The sequence below is a fragment of the Suillus discolor genome, assembly GCF_016758755.1.
Source record: "Suillus discolor strain FC423 chromosome Unknown F5147scaffold_1, whole genome shotgun sequence".
NCBI classification, from domain to species: domain Eukaryota; kingdom Fungi; phylum Basidiomycota; class Agaricomycetes; order Boletales; family Suillaceae; genus Suillus; species Suillus discolor.
This window is the reverse complement of record NW_024541248.1, coordinates 270,851-287,729: the sequence shown is the minus strand read 5'-3', so window position 1 is coordinate 287,729 and position 16,879 is coordinate 270,851. Positions and strand designations below refer to the sequence as shown.

Below are 16,879 nucleotides of genomic sequence, written 5' to 3'. Positions count from 1 at the left end.
TTATGTTTCCTGAAGTTCCTCATGCGTCAATGGTGCTGTTGCTTCTGGCCAGCACATACCTCACCGGTGCACCGTGACTAGTTGACTGTTCGTCGCTTGTGCAAATAACAGTTTGTATCAGTGGCTGCGGACCACGCTTCTAAGCTTTTGTCCAACGTTGGTGCAAGAAGGGAGACAAGGATGAACACTTCTCGAGTACTCTGGCAATATCGATTTTTGGTATCCGAAATAGTTTCCAGGGAGAAAACAAATCAATGTCGTATCATAGCTGAAACCGAACACTCCCCGCCTCCGCTCTCCCAAGGAAAACGTTCCAGCAACACTTCTGAGACAGTCCGGTTGAAGCTGAAATGATCCGGATGCTCTCGTGACGAACGAAGTCCCTTACATATCGTATCCTGGCGCTCTGGCTGCGCGAATGGTCCGTATGACCGGTTTCAACTTTCCAGATTGGATTGCTCATCGAGCGCCGTAACGGCATCTATAAAGAAGGGCCGCCTTGTCAGAGTCTTCCTTCTACTTATATGCATAGAGAAGATCATCACTAATCTGGTGTCATTGACACGGCCTGCAAAGGCAAAGGTTCTTAGATAAGTACACAATGATCGCTTTCCGATGTTCCTGGTTGCCGCGCTCCGCCACTCATTGAAGCATGATTAGTACATCATCATTTGTATGCTGCGATCGTCGCGCGCACCTGTCATCAATGTACGTGCACTCATCATATCGTCCACTGAGCTTGCGAGCTCAGGGCTAAACCCTTCATGCATTCATGTGCAACACTCAGGTACACTCCGTTATCCGCTACAAACCTATTATAGGATCACTACTTGCCACGTAGAAGCACGAACTAAACTGTAAAAGTCACGAGCTGCCGCGCAGGAATTGCTCGTGGAGGATGTCAGCACCACTGGCGTCACGTGAAGCTCGTACCCGACCGGTCCAAAGTTGTCGCAAGGCATTCCCTCGAGCTATTCATCAAGCCATCAAGCCAGATTCCAAATCCACATCATATCGCAGCAATGTTTCGTTCTGACACAGATCTACTAGAATCGTTGACCGCTGAACTCTCTCAGCAGCTGAAGGATTATGAAGATCAAGCCTTGCTCGAGATGATACGGCCAAACCTTGCGTCTCAGTTTGTGCAGCATGCTCCCGAGTTGACCAAATTCCATGAGGCCATCGTGCAGAACGATTCGATGGATGATAGGGAACTCCTACGCATCTTTCGAGAATTTATTCCCACCACAAACTATGAAGCTTACAAGCCATTCATAGCAAAGTTTTTTACGACCCCTTGCAAGGAGGCTGACGTCAAGAACATGTTCGCCCCAGGACTTCCCTACTTCTTTGCTATGTCCAGTATGACATCTGGCAAATCAGTAAAGACATTTCCAAGGTATCGGCCTCCCCCGCACCTGTTGCAACACCCTCTTTACCTGGCGCTTCCCCCATCAGAGGGAACTACCTTATCACCAGCTTCCATGAGATATTCGCAAATCTTAACAATAGATTGCGAAGACGGTCAATCCAAGCAGGTGACAGTCTGCTCGTTGAGCATCGGTTTTTTGCGAATGGCAATGAACTGGGACGCCGAGCAAGACAACGAGAGGCTCGACTTATGGCGTAAGCCCTTTGCGCCACTGTCCCCCGTGTATGCTGATTACCATCCAACTTTCAGTATCGGGACAAACAGATCCATACGCCATTTCCTTGGTTAAGAGCTATCGGGCATTCTTCGTTTTGAATGCTCTGTTTGCACTGGCAGACCGTCGGGTGACGACCATCCGCTTCTTCTTCGCCAACGTATTCGTCATCTTTTTGCAGTATATAGAGGATGAGTGGTCTCTACTCATCGACTGCATCGAGAAGGGCATCATCCCGGATGTGGAAAACCTAGGCCATCTGCGAGCACCTTTGGAGGTTGTGTTTTTCTTATTTGTTACATTCCACTCGGCTGACAAGGTCTCTCAGAAACTGTTTAAGCCAAATCCTGATCGTGCTGCCGAACTTCGGGAAATCGGACCTCCTGGTATCCAGGGTTGGGCAGTCCGCGTGTGGCCTCACTTGGAAAGGTTCCTCGGGATTACTGGAGGTCCGGCTGCTACAGCCGTTTCCAAGGCATGTCGAGTGTTGAAGGTTTATAGCCCATCGGACAGCTAACCGCACACAAGCTTACTCACGTCCTCGGACCTTCCATCCCCACGCAGGCTACTGGTTATGGCAGCTCAGAGGGTAGCATGGCCCTACCATACCACAAAGGCAATCCTAACACTGACTACAAGCTAATGTTTGTGGATGTGTTGACCGAGTTTCTGGACGTGCATTCCAACGAACCTTCGGAGCGTGTACTGTCTATTGTAAGAACCATTCACCGCGTCTCACCTTTGCCTATACTCATCCCTGTCGTAGCATGAACTCGTGACTGGAGGGCATTACGAGCCCGTCTTGACGACTCGCAATGGCTTGTGGAGATATCGCATTGGCGATGTCGTCACCGTTAAAGGCTTTGCTCCAGATGACGGATTGCCCGTTATCAGTTACCTTCACAGGCGAGAGTGAGTTGCCGCGTTATCTATTTCAGGAGCTGAGCTAACTTCGGCCCGGCTTGGAAGAGGTGGAATTGCGATGGCATTCGGAACAACGTGCACCGAGTCCCAATTGACGACCGCGATCGTCTCTGCCGCTAATCGGTGGATCGGCCAAATCATAGATTTCACCATTGTAGGCGACGACCGAGACACTCCTATCACCTATGGGTATTTGGTAGAAATTGGAGGGGAAATAGGTTCGTGCTTGCCTTGGGACTCTTTTACACGATGGGACCGAGCATTGTTGCTTGCAGGAAAGGACGCGAGAATGGCGATACAGCAAACTTTTGAAGACCTCATGGCGGCAAACGACGAGTTTCGGACCGCTTTCTGGCAAGGCCGAGCAAGAAAGCCGACCATTCGTCTCTTAGAAAAAGCCACCTTTGCAGAATATCGCCAACAGAAGTGTAACAAGACGAACGTCTCGATATCGCAGGTGAAGGTTCCTGTCGTCCTATCCGACCCTACATTTAGGGAATGGCTCCTACAACAAGTTGTAATTGAGCTATAACAGAGTCTGGTCTAAATTTGTCCGTTCCTCGCACACATGATTACGTTCGTGTATTGAGCCCATTCACTGTTCAGTCGTTCTATTGGATGTCTCGGCATTAACACGAGCTACTTTCAATGATACAGCTACTTCAACAAAATTCTAGAGATACGGAAAGGGAACCCCTGGAAGAGACTAAGATGTCAGTACCGGAGCAGTGTTCTCACTCACAAAGACTATGGCTCGACTGGTTTGGGTCGGTCCGGCCGGTAAATAAACAGAAGAGGCAACCACGTGCACTGAGATACAGAACAGTCATCTCATGACTGTTCTATATCACAGTGTTGTGGACTTTAGCCTGTAGGTAATTTTTTCGTTGTTGATGAGTAGTGTTGTTTTATAGTAGCGGTCGGTCATCGGGTCACGGATGTGGAATGTTCACCTTTACCGACAACTTGCGACCACGTTCTTCCGGATCTATGTTCGGTGTTCCGTATTCCGTCGGATCCTGGTATGATAACGATATGATGCCTGATCTAGATACGGTGAGAATCAAAACGCACAGCAACACTAATATGCGAGATTCCGGGCTTGACATAGATCCCGTACATAATATCGGGAGCTACCCATCATACCACAATAGGAGGAACTATATAGTCGTTTTCCAGGCGGAAAACTTCGGGCGAACTTAGGAAAGACCTCAGGACATCAAACTCATCGGGACGGTATCAAAGGAGTTTGTGGTCTCTGCCTCCGGGCCGTGACTACATTGCAGTGCATGATTCCGATAAACAATATTTGGCACCTCGGTTCTCCAAAAATAGTGTGAACTCGGAAGGTGAAAGTGATGCATTCTGCTTCAGTATTCTACCTTTTGGTTGTAACGGTTATGCACCTGCGGCAGTTCGACCTACTTACAAAAGCTTCACCGAGTATTAGACACCTCAAAACTTGAAGGCAGGTGAGACAAACCCTGGCGTGTCAGGACCGTACACGAAGGGTATCTGAGTTCGATCAGGAGTGCATCCTGCGTGCAAATTCAAATCATAGATGGGTGGGACAAACGGTGACAAACCACAACATTCAGTTTTTTCTTTTCATCCTTGCTATCATTGAGTTCGTGTGGTATGCAGCTTCAGGGAATATTTGTCTCCTGAGGAGCAGAACAGGGTGAGCGACTGTGGTATTTGGGTAGCTAGGAGAAATCGGGTAAAAAGAGCCTGAGCCATAAAATTTTTAAGTCTGCAATATATCTATGCAGTGAGTGCTACGATTTCAGTCTTCACATACATTTATTTACACCCTCTAGATGATCGGGTCTGGTGATCAAAGTTTGGGATCCCTTACAGCTCAATCCTTACTCTTTCCAGGAACCATTCCCTAAACTTTTGGTCGGATAAGACGACAGGAACCTTCACTTGCGATATAGATATGTTTGTTTTGTCGCATTTCTGCCTGCGATATTCTGTAAAGGTGCCTTTCTCCAAGAGACGAATGGTCGGCTTTCTTGCTCGACCTTGCCAGAAGGCGGTCCGAAACTCGTCGTTTGCTGCCATGAGGTCTTCAAACGTTTGTTGTATCGCCATTCTCGCGTCCTTTCCTGCCAGCAACAATCCTCAGTCCCATCGTGTAAAAGAGTCCCAAGGCAAGCACGAACCTATCTCCCCTCCAATTTCTACCAAATACCCATAGGTGATAGGAGTGTCTCGGTCGTCGCCTACAATGGTGAAATCTATGATTTGGCCTATCCATCGATTAGCCGCAGAGACGATCGCGGTCGTCAATTGGGACTCAGTGCACGTCGTTCCGAATGCCATCAAAATTCCACCTCTTCCAAGCCGGGCCGAAGTTAGCTCAGCTCCTGAAACCGATGACGCGGTAAACTCACTCTCGCCTGTGAAGGTAACTGATCACGGGCAATCCGTCATCTGGAGCGAAGCCTTTAACGGTGACGACATCACCCATGCGATATCTCCACAAGCCATTGCGAGTCGTCAAGATGGGCTCGTAATGTCCTCCAGCTACGAGTTCATGCTATGTCAGGGATGAGTACAGACAAAGGTGAGACGTGGTGAGTGGTTCTTACAATGGACAGTACATGCTCTGAGGGTTCGTTGGAATGCACATCCAGAAATTCGGTGACCACATCCACCAATACCACCTTGTAGTCAGTGTTAGGATCGCCTTTGTGGTATGTTATGGCGACGCCGCCCTCTGAGCTACCATAACCAGGAGACTGGGCGAAGACAGAAGGTCCGAGGGCATGAGTAATCTAGTATCAATAATTGTCAGTTGAGTAGTAAACCTTCAACACTTGACATGCCTTGGGGACGGAGGCAGCAGCAGGCCCTCCGGTGATCCCAATAAACCTTGTCAAGTCAGGCCACACACGGATTGCCCAACCCTGGATGCCAGGAGGTCCGATTTCCCGAAGTTCGGCAGCACGATCAGGATTTGGCTTAAACAGTTTCTGAGAGACCTTGTCAGCCGAGCGGAATGTAACGAACAAGATAATTTGACCTCCAAAGGTGCTCGCAAATGGCCTAGGTTGTCCACATCCGGGATGATGCCCTTCTCGATGCAGTCGATGAGCAGAGACCACTCATCCTCTATGTACTGCAAAAAAGTAACGAATACGTTGGCGAAGAAAAAGCGGATGGTCGTCACCCGACGGTCTGCCAGTGCAAACAGAGCATTCAAAACGAAGAATGCCCGATAGCTCTTAACCAAGGAAATGGCGTATGGATCTGTTTGTCCCGGCACTGAAAATTGGCTGGAAATCAGTGTTCACGAGCGACAGTGGCGCGAAGGGCTTACACCATAAGTCGAGCCTCTCGTTGTCATGCTCGACGTCCCAGTTCATTGCCATTCGCAGAAAACCGATGCTCAACGAGCAGACTGTCACCTGCTTGGATTGACCGTCTTCGCAATCTATTGTTAAGATTTGCGAATATCTCATGGAAGCTGGTGATAAGGTAGTTCCCTCCGACGGGGGAAGCGCCAGATAAAGAGGGTGTTGCAGCAGGTGCGAGGGAGGCCGATACTTTGGGAATGTCTTCACTGATTTGCCAGATGTCATGCTAGACATGGCGAGAAAGTAGGGAAGTCCTGGGGCGAACATGTTCTTGACATCAGCCTCCTTGCAAGGGCTCGCAAAAAACTTTGCTATGAATGGCTTGTAAGCTTCATAGTTTGTGGTGGGAATAAATTCTCGAAAGATGCGTAGGAGTTCCCTATCATCCATCGAATCGTTCTGCGCGATGGCCTCACGGAATTTGATCAACTCAGGAGCTTCCTGCGCAAGCTGAGAGGCGGAATTCGGCCGTATAAACTCGAGCAAAGCCCGATCTACGCGATCCTTCAACTGCTGAGATAGTTCAGTGGGCAAGGAGTCCAGGAGATCTGTTTTAGGACGAGACATTGTTACGTTCTGATGCAGAGTTGGAATGCATCTTTATATAGTGGTTGACTCGTAGCCTGTGGTACGCGTCTCAAGCTGGTCGGATGCAAGTCTGCCGTGCTGCTGAGATCCTTCACGATGATCCAGTCCGCCCGGCCGCTCAAAACTTTACATCTCAGTGTGTGGTGAATGATCCTGTATGGTAAGTGACCATAGGTTTGCAGCAGATGACAAGATGTACCTAGGTATGTATATGTGAGGGCTCAGCCCTTGGCTCGCAAGCTCAGGGAATCATAATGAAGGCACATAGATGATGGTAGTCGCGCGCGGTGATCGCGTATATCAGACATTGAACACCACGCACATATCTGATAAGCTTTGGAGGCCGACGGCACCGAATGTAGATGATATGATAATCTACTCTAGGCATAGTATTTGGAGCAGAAAGAAGATAGGTGGGCCGCTCTTCTTTATAGATGCTGTGCACTGTACATGCATGACTGTAGGAACTCAATGAGTAATCAAATTGGGAAGCTGCAACCAATTTCAAAAACCATTCGGACAAACACAAATGGATATGTTCCCTGCAGAGTACCAGAGAAGTGTTGCCGCAACTTGCCGACTCGAAAGCAACTGTAGTCATGTCAGTTCCAGCAGAATTGAAAAAAAAATATTTAACGCCATATAATCTATAATGCTATCAAAGGATGAGGCGCAGTAAGGTGAGAACTGGCTAAAAACAGTAGCATTGGTGCTAGCGCAAACGGAACTTCAGCAGACAAAAAACGTTTGAAATTAAGCGCTCACGCAGCAATATACTACAATGCCGCCATCTAGCCCGAGTGAATCCCAGAATCCCGAACATGTACGAGCTATCAGTCATCGGTGATAAAATTGATCGCGGGTCCTGGGTATTGAGCTAGAGGGCCCGGTTTGTCCTAAACATCTCCTTCGAGCGCCTGTTTTACCAGTGCACTGGTGAAAGGCATTCACCGGATTCAGACTGGCGCTATCACGGTGATAGAGTCGTCAAGTGCAGGATCCGGTATTTTTTGTGTAGCAGTCTAGCATGTGAGTAGCATTCGTAGGTCTACTGTTGACGTTAGTCAAATCTAAGGACAAATGTGTTTGAGTTCTGCCTATGACAGTAATACCATGTCCAAGGTAGTACAAACCGCCCCTTAGATGATCTAGATATTGAGACTATTGTTGTTGATGAGGTGACCGTTATGATGTCTGACGCCTTGAAGGTCTGCCTATGAGAATAATACCATATCTCCAGGCAATTTCATTGACTCGGGTCAAAAGGCACTCAAGACGAATCAGTGAAAATTGTAATTTACATAAACCAGTGACAACAAGGGAGTCAGTTACTAAGTGTTATGTAAAACCTTCATCACGTAGTTATCCTCGACCCAACGCGCGTCGACGATCAGCTCACTGCCAACGACGATCAGCTCAACACTAAGAACGACAAACTAACGAATGAACTGAAGATGGCGATGCACAACACAGACCAACCATCAAACACAAGTTCATGGTATTCCATCCGTCCTTGGACGCCTCACCTCATTCTCTCAGTCCGTGAAATCACGTCTGTTTCAGCGACTTTTATTCTCTCTTCAACTCTCTCTCCACCATCTGAACCTGTTTCGAACATAGATCACGAATCCTCGATACCCGCAACCACAAACGCGAATGCAAGCCCAGACACCAATCCAGAGATAGAACAAGAACTAGAAACAGAACTAGAGGTAGGAGTCGACGGGGAACTTGGAGGAGAAACAGAAGGGGACGCCGTAGGAGACACCGTCCGAGGAATCATCTCCGAAGCACTCTCAGCAGGCCTCTCAGTATCTGTCAACGGTTCCCCATGGCAGCGCGTCCTCATACGCCTCCTCGAGCCCGTAGACGAGGCTGTTATCATCATATACGGGCTCATGCCTGGACGTCAGTATGATATCGATCTGGGACTTGTACAGGGTGGATTGGCAAGTTCTATTAGGAGGCAAGTTGTCACTGAAGGTGTGTGCTTTGATCTGATTAGTGATGATGCGGTGACTTATGAGTCTGATTTGGTTTTGTGCGCAGATGCGGAAGGTGCGATTGAGAATGGAAGGTTGGATGAAGGAACAAGTACTAGTTTTCTCCTCCCGCCCTCATCCTCATCATCCTCCGCGTCATCATCATCCCAAAGCCTATCAATGTCAACTGTAACAACCGACTCAGCCCCTCTCACCCATTCCCAACCGCGCTCCACATCTCGCTCCACAACGCCCACCCAAGAAGACCGTCTCCCAAAACTACAATCCACCCTTGCATCCCTTCAGACACACATCTTCGAGCTAACTGGCACCCTCAAATCCACGCGCAGGGACAGTCAAAAAGCAGACGCAGTACTCAAAAATGAGATCGAAGCTCTCAATCGGGCTTCTGAAAAAGCAAGTGCTGCCGAGAGTAAGGCGAGGCAGCGCATCAGGGCGCTTGAGGATGCTGTTAAGAGGGCTAATGAGGGGAAAGAGGATGCTGAGAGGGGTAGAAGTGAACTTGAAGGCTCTAATCCTTCTTTGAGGAAACAAGTGCGCGAGAAAGAGGAGGGATATGACGTTCTTAACAAGGAGGCTGCTCAAGTGCGTAAGGAACGCGAGGGGAAGGAGGAAGTAAGGAGAAGACGCATGGAGGGTGTTAAGAACGAGATTGGGAGCGTCGAGCATAGGTTGGAGAGGCTTTATGCGAGGCAGGAGAAGTTGGAGGGGACGGTGTTGATTGATTTGGAGAAGACGCTTAAGGAGGTTGAGAGGGAGATACAGGATGCTGAAGCGGAGGCTGACACGGCTGCGGCATATAATGCGACGATTGGGAGATCAATGCAGATGCAATCACCTGTGTCTCCTCCTCAGTATCGGAGACATCAACCACGGACTTCAGCATATCGAATCGGGGATGGCGCGCCTCCTGGACTGGGACTCGCTAACCCGTATGCGAGCTGTCATTCGTCCAGCTCTTGGCTTTCGCATTCTACAAGTTCGTCGCTGTCGCATCCGAAGGTATCAATATTATCCAATTCAGCGAGTTCTACAGTGTCGCATGGTGGCAATATGCTTCCTACTAGTTCTGCGTCTGGGACTTCGACGCTGTCGAGCAAGGCACCACCTTTTGAACCAGCGCGTGGGTTTAGGTCTTCGTTTCCACCATTGAAGCCTTCGCCTGGTATTGCGCCGATTCAGAGGCCTGTTGGGACGTTTTCAAGGGGCGGCGGGTGATGAAAATATTGGCGTAGGGCGTAGTATTTGTTTTATAGCTCTGGGAAGTCAAATATGTGCTTAGTGTTGGATGGGCTCAAACTTATCAGTTTGTCCGGAAGTGCGACGTCAATATGCGTCGGGTTGGTGAGATGGTTGTGTTTTCCGTTTGGCGTTTTTCGGGCGATGTTCAGGCTGGGCTTATGAGAGATTTCTGGTTATGCCTTAGGCCTTAGGTTTGTTGTGGGGGCGAATGACTATGTTACTGGTACTTATTGCTTCCGTTTCCAGGATTCTTGTCAGTTGGAATGTCGTGAATTAGTTCTATTGGCTTATTCTGCTGGAGGGTTCTGTATATATTTTTGGATAAATAAAGCGGCCGTGCTGTGGAACGGCGCGCGGCGATGGATGCAGCGGGTTTTACCACTTTAGGCCATCTAGTAACGCACATGTCAGTACCATGAACCATACTGCACCGATCCTGAAAGCAGAAACACGACTCACTCCGCACCAAGGAAAGGCCTGCCGCGTCGTTTAGTCATATGGTCAAATCCAAGATACAAACACTGAAACTCACGCAGAATTGTTTAGGGCAGGTGGTGCATTGGCTATCACGTATGCACCAGGTCTTACATACATCGGTGCCAGCTTCAATGGGCACGGCTGAGTCAATGGGCGTGGCAGATATTGATGATGCTGAAGCAACAACAACGGCGAGGAAAATTACAGAAGAGAAACGCATTGTGAGTGAGAATGTGATATGAGATCAAATGTGTCTGAAGGGTTAGTAGGAAAACACTTTGCTTTTATGTATATGCCAGCAGACTGCCACGCAAGGTCTCTTGGCAAATTGGTGCAATCGTCTCCATGGGGTTTATCCGTCGCATAATGAAAACAGCTCGAGGGCCTGCGAATATCGGTTTGCTCAGTTTGGCTCAAACCTGTTATATGGAAAAGCTCCAGAGCAAGCACGAACCCATTTCCCTTCCGACTTCTACCAAGGTATCTCGTGGCCCTGCTCAGGTGTGGGTTCACCGCTGTGTCTGGTGGAAAGAGGACTCCCCCTTTCCAGAAGATCTGGACTGGATGGTGGAGTGCCTCGACTACATTTATTGCGACGACCAAAAAACGGCGTATGACATCCTTTTGCTCCCACGCAGCATGGGAGTGAGCTGCAGCCCCGCCAAATAACATATGTTCATTGAGAGGCCCAACACCTGCATGGACAGTAACATCTCTCACCATTTACATCTTGCCGCTCTTCGCACTAATCAGTGCTTGAGAGAATATAGCCTCGATCGATGCCATTGAAGATGCGAGACTACGTGATATGATTTTGACCAGGTTCTCCCCCGCTATCTATGCTGTGGTTCGTCCGCGAAGAAGTAAAACACCCGTCAATGGTAGTTCTGACAGCATCTTCGATTGTTGACTGCGACTTGTGTTATGACCAACTAGTACCCCCATTTGTCTGGAGATTGCCATATAGATCGGTGTATTAGCATGATTGTAGAGTGCCGCGAATTATGCATCCCTAATACATAGCTTGTATCCTCCTCTGAATCGCACTTGAACAGATGTCGGTCATATCGTTCGCTTCTATCGCAGATCAGCAGGGGTAGAAATGATGAGAAGCACATAGACCCCCATGTCGGAAGGCGCAAAGAAGTATATGCAGTCTGAGGTTACTTCAAAATATAGTCTCAAGCGGCTCGTCAGAAATTTGGATCACGTTCTCGAAAGACTGGAGATACTCACAAAATTTAGAGTAGGGAGGGGAGGTCGCCAATGCTGTGAAGCAGTTGGAAACTGTAGCCAGTGACAAGCTTGAGAATCTTGGTGGATCGTTATTTTCCCCCTGGTATCACAGTGCTAGTGTCTCGGAACCAGGGGAAGGGATGGGGAAGTCCAAGTGCGGAAGCAGAAAGTATACAAGCCGGGGAGACCAGCATGTACCTTTCCATTACGCTGGAGATAAGTGAATGTTATGCTGATCCGTGAGTTCTGGAGGCCGAGTGGTCGCATCCAATACTCGAATGAAATTAGAAAAAAAAAATAGATTACAAGACCTTAAAGAGTGTTTGAATCACAAAGCACGGTGACCTGAGTCAAAGTGTCCTTTCCAACGAAAGAGTTAATATGCCCAGCACCTCAACTGTCATTCTCCATCCTAGCAAGCTGGTCCACAAGCTGATCCATCACATCCGTCTTAACCTCACCAGTTTCAGCACGAACAGGCACAAGGGTCGCCGCAGGATCAAAACCCGGTGCGACACGCCTGAGTGCCTCCTTTCTCCGCCATTCACGCTCATCCTCTCTAGCTTGAAGATATGCCTCCCTTCTCGCAGTATGTGCCGCGAGTGTCATGCGCCGAGAAGACTCGACCGTGAGGATGTGAGGTTCTAGTGTGTATGGATAGACGAACTGCGAGCTTGTCAGTCAGTGAGATTGTTTGAGAGTTAGAGGTACGTGCGTATGGAAGGACGCTATCCGGGAGAGGGTGGATGTCTGGTGGTAGATGTACCTGAGAGCAAGTCAGTGTAGTCGCCGAAGGAGGACATGCTTCCGATTCGTACAGGTGGAGGAACTCGAAGACCTGGTGACTTTATGAGTGGAACGTGCGCTGCCGCTGCGTATTGTGATTGATCTGCTTGGATTCAAACATCAGCCATTCGGGAAAATAAACATACTATGAAACTACTCACTTTGGTCTGGCATGGAGACGCGGTTTGAGGGAATTACTGAGAAAGACCGTTCTAAGTCTGACATATCCAAATTAGGACGCTCTCATATACTTGCATTTTCTTTTTTCAAGTCGTCGCAGCTAGGATGGACGTGAAAGTTTATACTGTCAATGGCGCAGTAGCAGGCTCATCATCATCTATTCCAGATTGGCTTATCAAAAAACGAGCAGCGAAAGGAAAAGGAAAGCGAGTCTCAAAAGAATATGTCCAAGGTGCTATCGAGCTCATCCAAGGATTCGAATTCCCTGAGGCCAGCAACAAAATCAAAACAACAAGAGACGGTCATCATGCCATAGCTACTGGCACCTATAAACCTCAGACGAGAGTCTGGGATCTAGACGAGCTCAATCTAAAATTCGAGAGACATTCAGATGCAGAGAACGTCGATTTCATAGTCAGTCTCATATTCCTCATCCTCATGCAAGCTCACGACGATTTGGGTTCAAGATTTTATCGGATGATTGGACAAAAATCATGCACTTGCAGAATGATCGTACTATCGAGCTGCACACTCAGGGAGGATTTCATTATAGGACTCGCATACCGCGCTTCGGTCGGTCACTGGCATATCACTTTCCATCATGCACCGCGCTCTTCTCAGCTTCAGGAAACGAGATATATCGACTCAACCTCGAACAAGGGCGTTTTCTCAATCCCCTAGTTCTTCAAGACGACGATATTCAAGGCGTAAACTGTATTGACATCAACCCCGCGCATAACCTCCTCGCATTCGGCGTCGATGGTAACGGGACAGTTCAATTCTGGGATCTTCGTTCCAGATCATCCGTCGGTGTGCTTCGAGCACCGACCAATCGATTACTACGTCCAACAACGCGGAGTACCATGCCAGGCGTCGATGACATCGACACACTCAGTATAGGCATCACAGCTCTCGCTTCTCGATCGGACGGTCTATCCTACGCTGTAGGAACATCCACAGGACACACCTTCCTGTACGATATCCGATCCAACCGGCACTTTGCACTAAAAGACCAAGGCTACGGCCTCCCAATACGCAATCTAACATGGATAGAAGGCGGTCGACTCGCAGGGGACGGTATGGTAATGAGCGCGGATAAAAAAGTCGTCAAAATATGGGATCGTAATTCCGTGAGCCCCTCTTACTTACTCAATAGCACTAATGACACTGATACCGACGCACAACAGCCGTCATCCAACTTCGTATCCATAACACCCGCACACGACCTCAACCATATCCACCACGTCCCAGGCAGTGGCCTCTTCCTAACCGCAAACGAAGGGATTCAAATGGGCACATATTATGTCCCTGCGCTTGGTCCTGCACCACGCTGGGCTGCTTTTCTGGAAAATGTCACGGAAGAGATGGAAGATTCTACGACCAGGACCGCGTATGAGGATTTCAAGTTTGTAGAGAGGAGTGAGCTGAAGATGTGCGTTTTTTTTTGTGTTTGCTACCATATTTCCTCTTGATCCTGCGCTGCATTCCCCATTCACCCCAGACTCACAACTCACGCACCTCCCGCAGACTTGGCCTCGACCACCTAATAGGAACTCCCGCTCTCAAACCCTACATGCACGGCTACTTCCTGTCCCTCCACCTCTACGACACCGCACGCGTTATTGCTAACCCTTTCGCATATGCTGAGCATCGCGAGAAACTCGTCAAAGAGCGGATGGAGAAGATGGCAGAGACGAGGATACGCACGAAGAAGGGTACTGGAGCTGGGGCTGGAAGTGAGGAAGTCAAGGTTAATAAAGCGTTGGCGGAGAGGATTGAGAAGGGGCTTGAGAAGGAGAGGAGGAAGGAGGAGAGAAAGAAGAAAAGGGGTGCGAAGGGTGGGGAGGATGAAGAGGCTATGGATGTTGATGTTGGTGCCGATGATGATGAAGCAGAACAAACTCCAACTGAACTCGAAAAACCAACCCTCCTCAACGACCCCCGTTTCAAAGACTTGTTCGTGAACCCCGAATTCGCAGTGGACGAAACAACAAGAGAGTATGCACTTTTGCATCCTTCAGCTTCGGGTTCTAAGCAGAAGCCAAGAGGGAAGACCGCTGTTGAGGAGGAAGAAGAGGAGAGCGAGAGGGCTTCGTCTGCTGGGATTAGTGAGGATGAGAGTGAGAGCGAGGGTGGTGATAGTGATGATAGTAGTGATGCTGGTGGTGAGTTTCTGTTTTCGTTTCTAATCATCTTCCCCTCACCCACCGTCGTCTACTTAAAACTCACGATCGCGTACTCACATAACCTCCCAGAACTCAACAAATTTGACCCACGTGTACGTCCAGGCCAAAAGAACGAACGCGCACACCAAGCATACGCGCGGACGCGCCAACACAACAGACAATCCAATGCCAACATCAATTTCGTCCCTCTCGTTCCACATACTGAAACTAGTACGAGCGTTAAAAAGACAGATAATAAGACTGCTACGTTTGGACAGCGGAGGAATGCACCTGCACGTGGTTCCTCTCGCACTACGACACCCCACGCCGCAGCGAAGGGAGATAAAGGAGGGTTTGAAATGAGCTGGGTCCCTTCTTCCGCAAAAGATACCTCAAGAGACCGGGGGAGCAGAAAAGACAGAAATCCGAGGAAGGGCGTGGAGGTGTTTGGAGCTGGTATGGAGCGTGGGGGTGGGGATGGGGATGGGACGGCTGTGTTGAGTGAGAGTGAACGGACGGGGAGGAAGCAGCGGAGGAAGGGAATGAGGAGTGGGAGCAAGAATGTATTTAGGCAGTTAGGGTAGCAGCCTGACATTTGGTTTTTGACTCGAGGTGTTACTTCCACGCCAGAAATCGCACATCCTCGCGTCACACTCATCTATATGTGCAAAAAAACTTTGATGAGGACTGGTATCTCTATGCGGTGATGACAAATCGACTATGCCATAGTTATTGACAATGCGATATGGGATATATGTACTATGTATGAGTACCGAGGCGTCCGACACGACAGGCATTCAAGCGATCCTAGGCATCTTCTGCGGGATAACGGTAATACTGTTGTTATGGTGCCAATAAAGAAAACAAAGAGTCTTTGCTCTAGTATGTCTTTTTCTTCTCGTCTACCGAGAGACCACCTGTGTGGGCGTCAGTCACGAACGAACGAAGTAGGGAGAGTGTGATTGACGTACCGGGTCCAATATTCACGAGAAGGATGAGACCTCCGACGATAGCTGTGATTTATTAATGTTTGAATACTGGGTGTGATGGCAAGAAATAGTGACTTACAGAGCGTCTGGAAGAAATCGTACCTAGCAAAGCGCGTCAGCACATGCCCTAATATATAACTGACACACGTACTTAAGAAAATCACGCTGAGGATGCGCACTATGAACGCTCCACCAGTTGTTCGCAAAGACGTTGAAGACACTGAGTAGGATGACAAGGAAGGTCGCAGACCATTTTGCTTTGAAGCCGATAGCTACCATAGTGCATGCTGCAAGACCGAAGAGGGACATGAATACGCGGCCTATGCTCCATTTTCCTTGGATAATGAAGCCAAAGAAGAGGAAGATGAGAAGGACGCGACCTGCTAGGAGGAAGCTACAATGGTGGGGGAATAGATGAGTGAGCTGCGAAAGAAGGGTAGGGGAAGAATACGCACTATTTCTTGCGGTCTGTTTCACTCATAGACGGGATACCGGCAAAGCTTTTCTTTTTGTTGATCATGGTTTCGCTAAACACCATGATGAGACCGCCTATGACGCTCAAGTTACGAAGGAAGAAAGTGAGGTCGAACATCAGGCCATATCCGAAGCCTTGAATGACAACTACGCCGAGGAGACCGATGACCGCATATTCTGTGTACCTTTTCATGATGACGGCTGAGGAAGCGACAAGCATTGTCTACGACGAGTGAATTAAATCCAGAAATTGCGAGATTTGGAATGAGGGCTTACGATGACATTGAGCAGTAGAAAGAGGTGGGAGATTCCCGGGTAGAAATACCTATGTCTGTAACCAATGAAATTTGAACAAACATCTCCTACTATGCATGGCTGTAACTGACGTTTGGAGGTACCAAAGCTGATCATTCCACTGTGTCATAATCCTCAGAGCATCCTCATAGAACGTGACGATAATCAAGAACCGGCCGATAGTAGGTAAATGAGGTTTCAAGGGCTGAGAATATATCTCGATAGCGTCTTCGACTTGTTTAGCAACTGCTCGAATCCTTTCGAGAGGATGGTCTGGGTTAGCTGCTCTGTAACCTGTAGAAGGTTGTGAGTTTGCGAATCCATGGGGATCTGGGCTATGATAGCTTGTTGAAGCTGGACGACCAATGTTTATGCGGGAGGTCATGGTGAACGATGAAGACGAGGAGGAAATTAAGCTTGGTGCCAACTAACAACCGACGTGGCGATTCACGTCTCGTGGGAATTTTGTTACCCGAAAGCCGATTAAGCTTTTTTGCATCATAGGGGGAA

At 48.7% G+C, this 16,879-nt stretch overlaps 7 protein-coding genes across 7 annotated transcripts; 3 read left to right on the top strand and 4 right to left on the bottom strand.

Annotated features, from left to right (window-relative positions):
* Window positions 1–854: 854 nt before the first annotated feature.
* On the top strand, window positions 855–3,164 carry F5147DRAFT_662102 (GH3 auxin-responsive promoter). Its single transcript, XM_041434759.1, has 7 exons — window positions 855–1,626; window positions 1,682–1,923; window positions 1,975–2,121; window positions 2,175–2,360; window positions 2,413–2,558; window positions 2,616–2,788; window positions 2,846–3,164. Exons 1-7 carry the CDS (start codon window positions 1,023–1,025, stop codon window positions 3,100–3,102), a joined length of 1,755 nt encoding a protein of 584 aa, XP_041299858.1. The 5' UTR covers window positions 855–1,022; the 3' UTR covers window positions 3,103–3,164.
* A 1,011-nt stretch (window positions 3,165–4,175) lies between these two features.
* F5147DRAFT_662097 (uncharacterized protein) lies at window positions 4,176–4,693 on the bottom strand. Its single transcript, XM_041434758.1, has 2 exons — window positions 4,391–4,693; window positions 4,176–4,341 (listed from the first exon to the last, which is right to left on the bottom strand). Exon 1 carries the CDS (start codon window positions 4,665–4,667, stop codon window positions 4,425–4,427), a length of 243 nt encoding a protein of 80 aa, XP_041299857.1. The 5' UTR covers window positions 4,668–4,693; the 3' UTR covers window positions 4,176–4,341; window positions 4,391–4,424.
* Window positions 4,694–4,738: 45 nt separating this feature from the next.
* Window positions 4,739–6,529, bottom strand: F5147DRAFT_662089 (GH3 auxin-responsive promoter; the record flags this gene model as incomplete). The annotated part of the gene is made up of 6 exons (XM_041434757.1): window positions 5,896–6,529; window positions 5,602–5,840; window positions 5,405–5,551; window positions 5,168–5,353; window positions 4,970–5,115; window positions 4,739–4,911 (listed from the first exon to the last, which is right to left on the bottom strand). Coding segments are annotated over exons 1-6 (1,498 nt in total), but the record flags the coding sequence as incomplete, so codon positions are not given.
* A 1,324-nt stretch (window positions 6,530–7,853) lies between these two features.
* On the top strand, window positions 7,854–9,959 carry F5147DRAFT_662087 (uncharacterized protein). Its single transcript, XM_041434756.1, has 2 exons — window positions 7,854–8,506; window positions 8,573–9,959. Exons 1-2 carry the CDS (start codon window positions 7,978–7,980, stop codon window positions 9,742–9,744), a joined length of 1,701 nt encoding a protein of 566 aa, XP_041299855.1. The 5' UTR covers window positions 7,854–7,977; the 3' UTR covers window positions 9,745–9,959.
* Window positions 9,960–11,739: 1,780 nt separating this feature from the next.
* F5147DRAFT_662082 (uncharacterized protein) lies at window positions 11,740–12,476 on the bottom strand. Its single transcript, XM_041434755.1, has 4 exons — window positions 12,429–12,476; window positions 12,300–12,370; window positions 12,197–12,247; window positions 11,740–12,147 (listed from the first exon to the last, which is right to left on the bottom strand). The coding sequence occupies exons 1-4, from the start codon at window positions 12,439–12,441 to the stop codon at window positions 11,875–11,877; spliced, it is 408 nt and encodes a 135-aa protein (XP_041299854.1). The 5' UTR covers window positions 12,442–12,476; the 3' UTR covers window positions 11,740–11,874.
* Window positions 12,477–12,517: 41 nt separating this feature from the next.
* Window positions 12,518–15,267, top strand: F5147DRAFT_600507 (WD40-repeat-containing domain protein). Its single transcript, XM_041432218.1, has 5 exons — window positions 12,518–12,861; window positions 12,915–13,577; window positions 13,635–13,879; window positions 13,975–14,612; window positions 14,703–15,267. Exons 1-5 carry the CDS (start codon window positions 12,553–12,555, stop codon window positions 15,194–15,196), a joined length of 2,349 nt encoding a protein of 782 aa, XP_041299853.1. The 5' UTR covers window positions 12,518–12,552; the 3' UTR covers window positions 15,197–15,267.
* Window positions 15,268–16,820, bottom strand: F5147DRAFT_662079 (SURF4 family-domain-containing protein). The gene is made up of 7 exons (XM_041434754.1): window positions 16,462–16,820; window positions 16,352–16,406; window positions 16,057–16,298; window positions 15,753–15,995; window positions 15,681–15,703; window positions 15,584–15,625; window positions 15,268–15,529 (listed from the first exon to the last, which is right to left on the bottom strand). The coding sequence occupies exons 1-7, from the start codon at window positions 16,752–16,754 to the stop codon at window positions 15,492–15,494; spliced, it is 936 nt and encodes a 311-aa protein (XP_041299852.1). The 5' UTR covers window positions 16,755–16,820; the 3' UTR covers window positions 15,268–15,491.
* Between the last annotated feature and the right edge of the window lie 59 nt (window positions 16,821–16,879).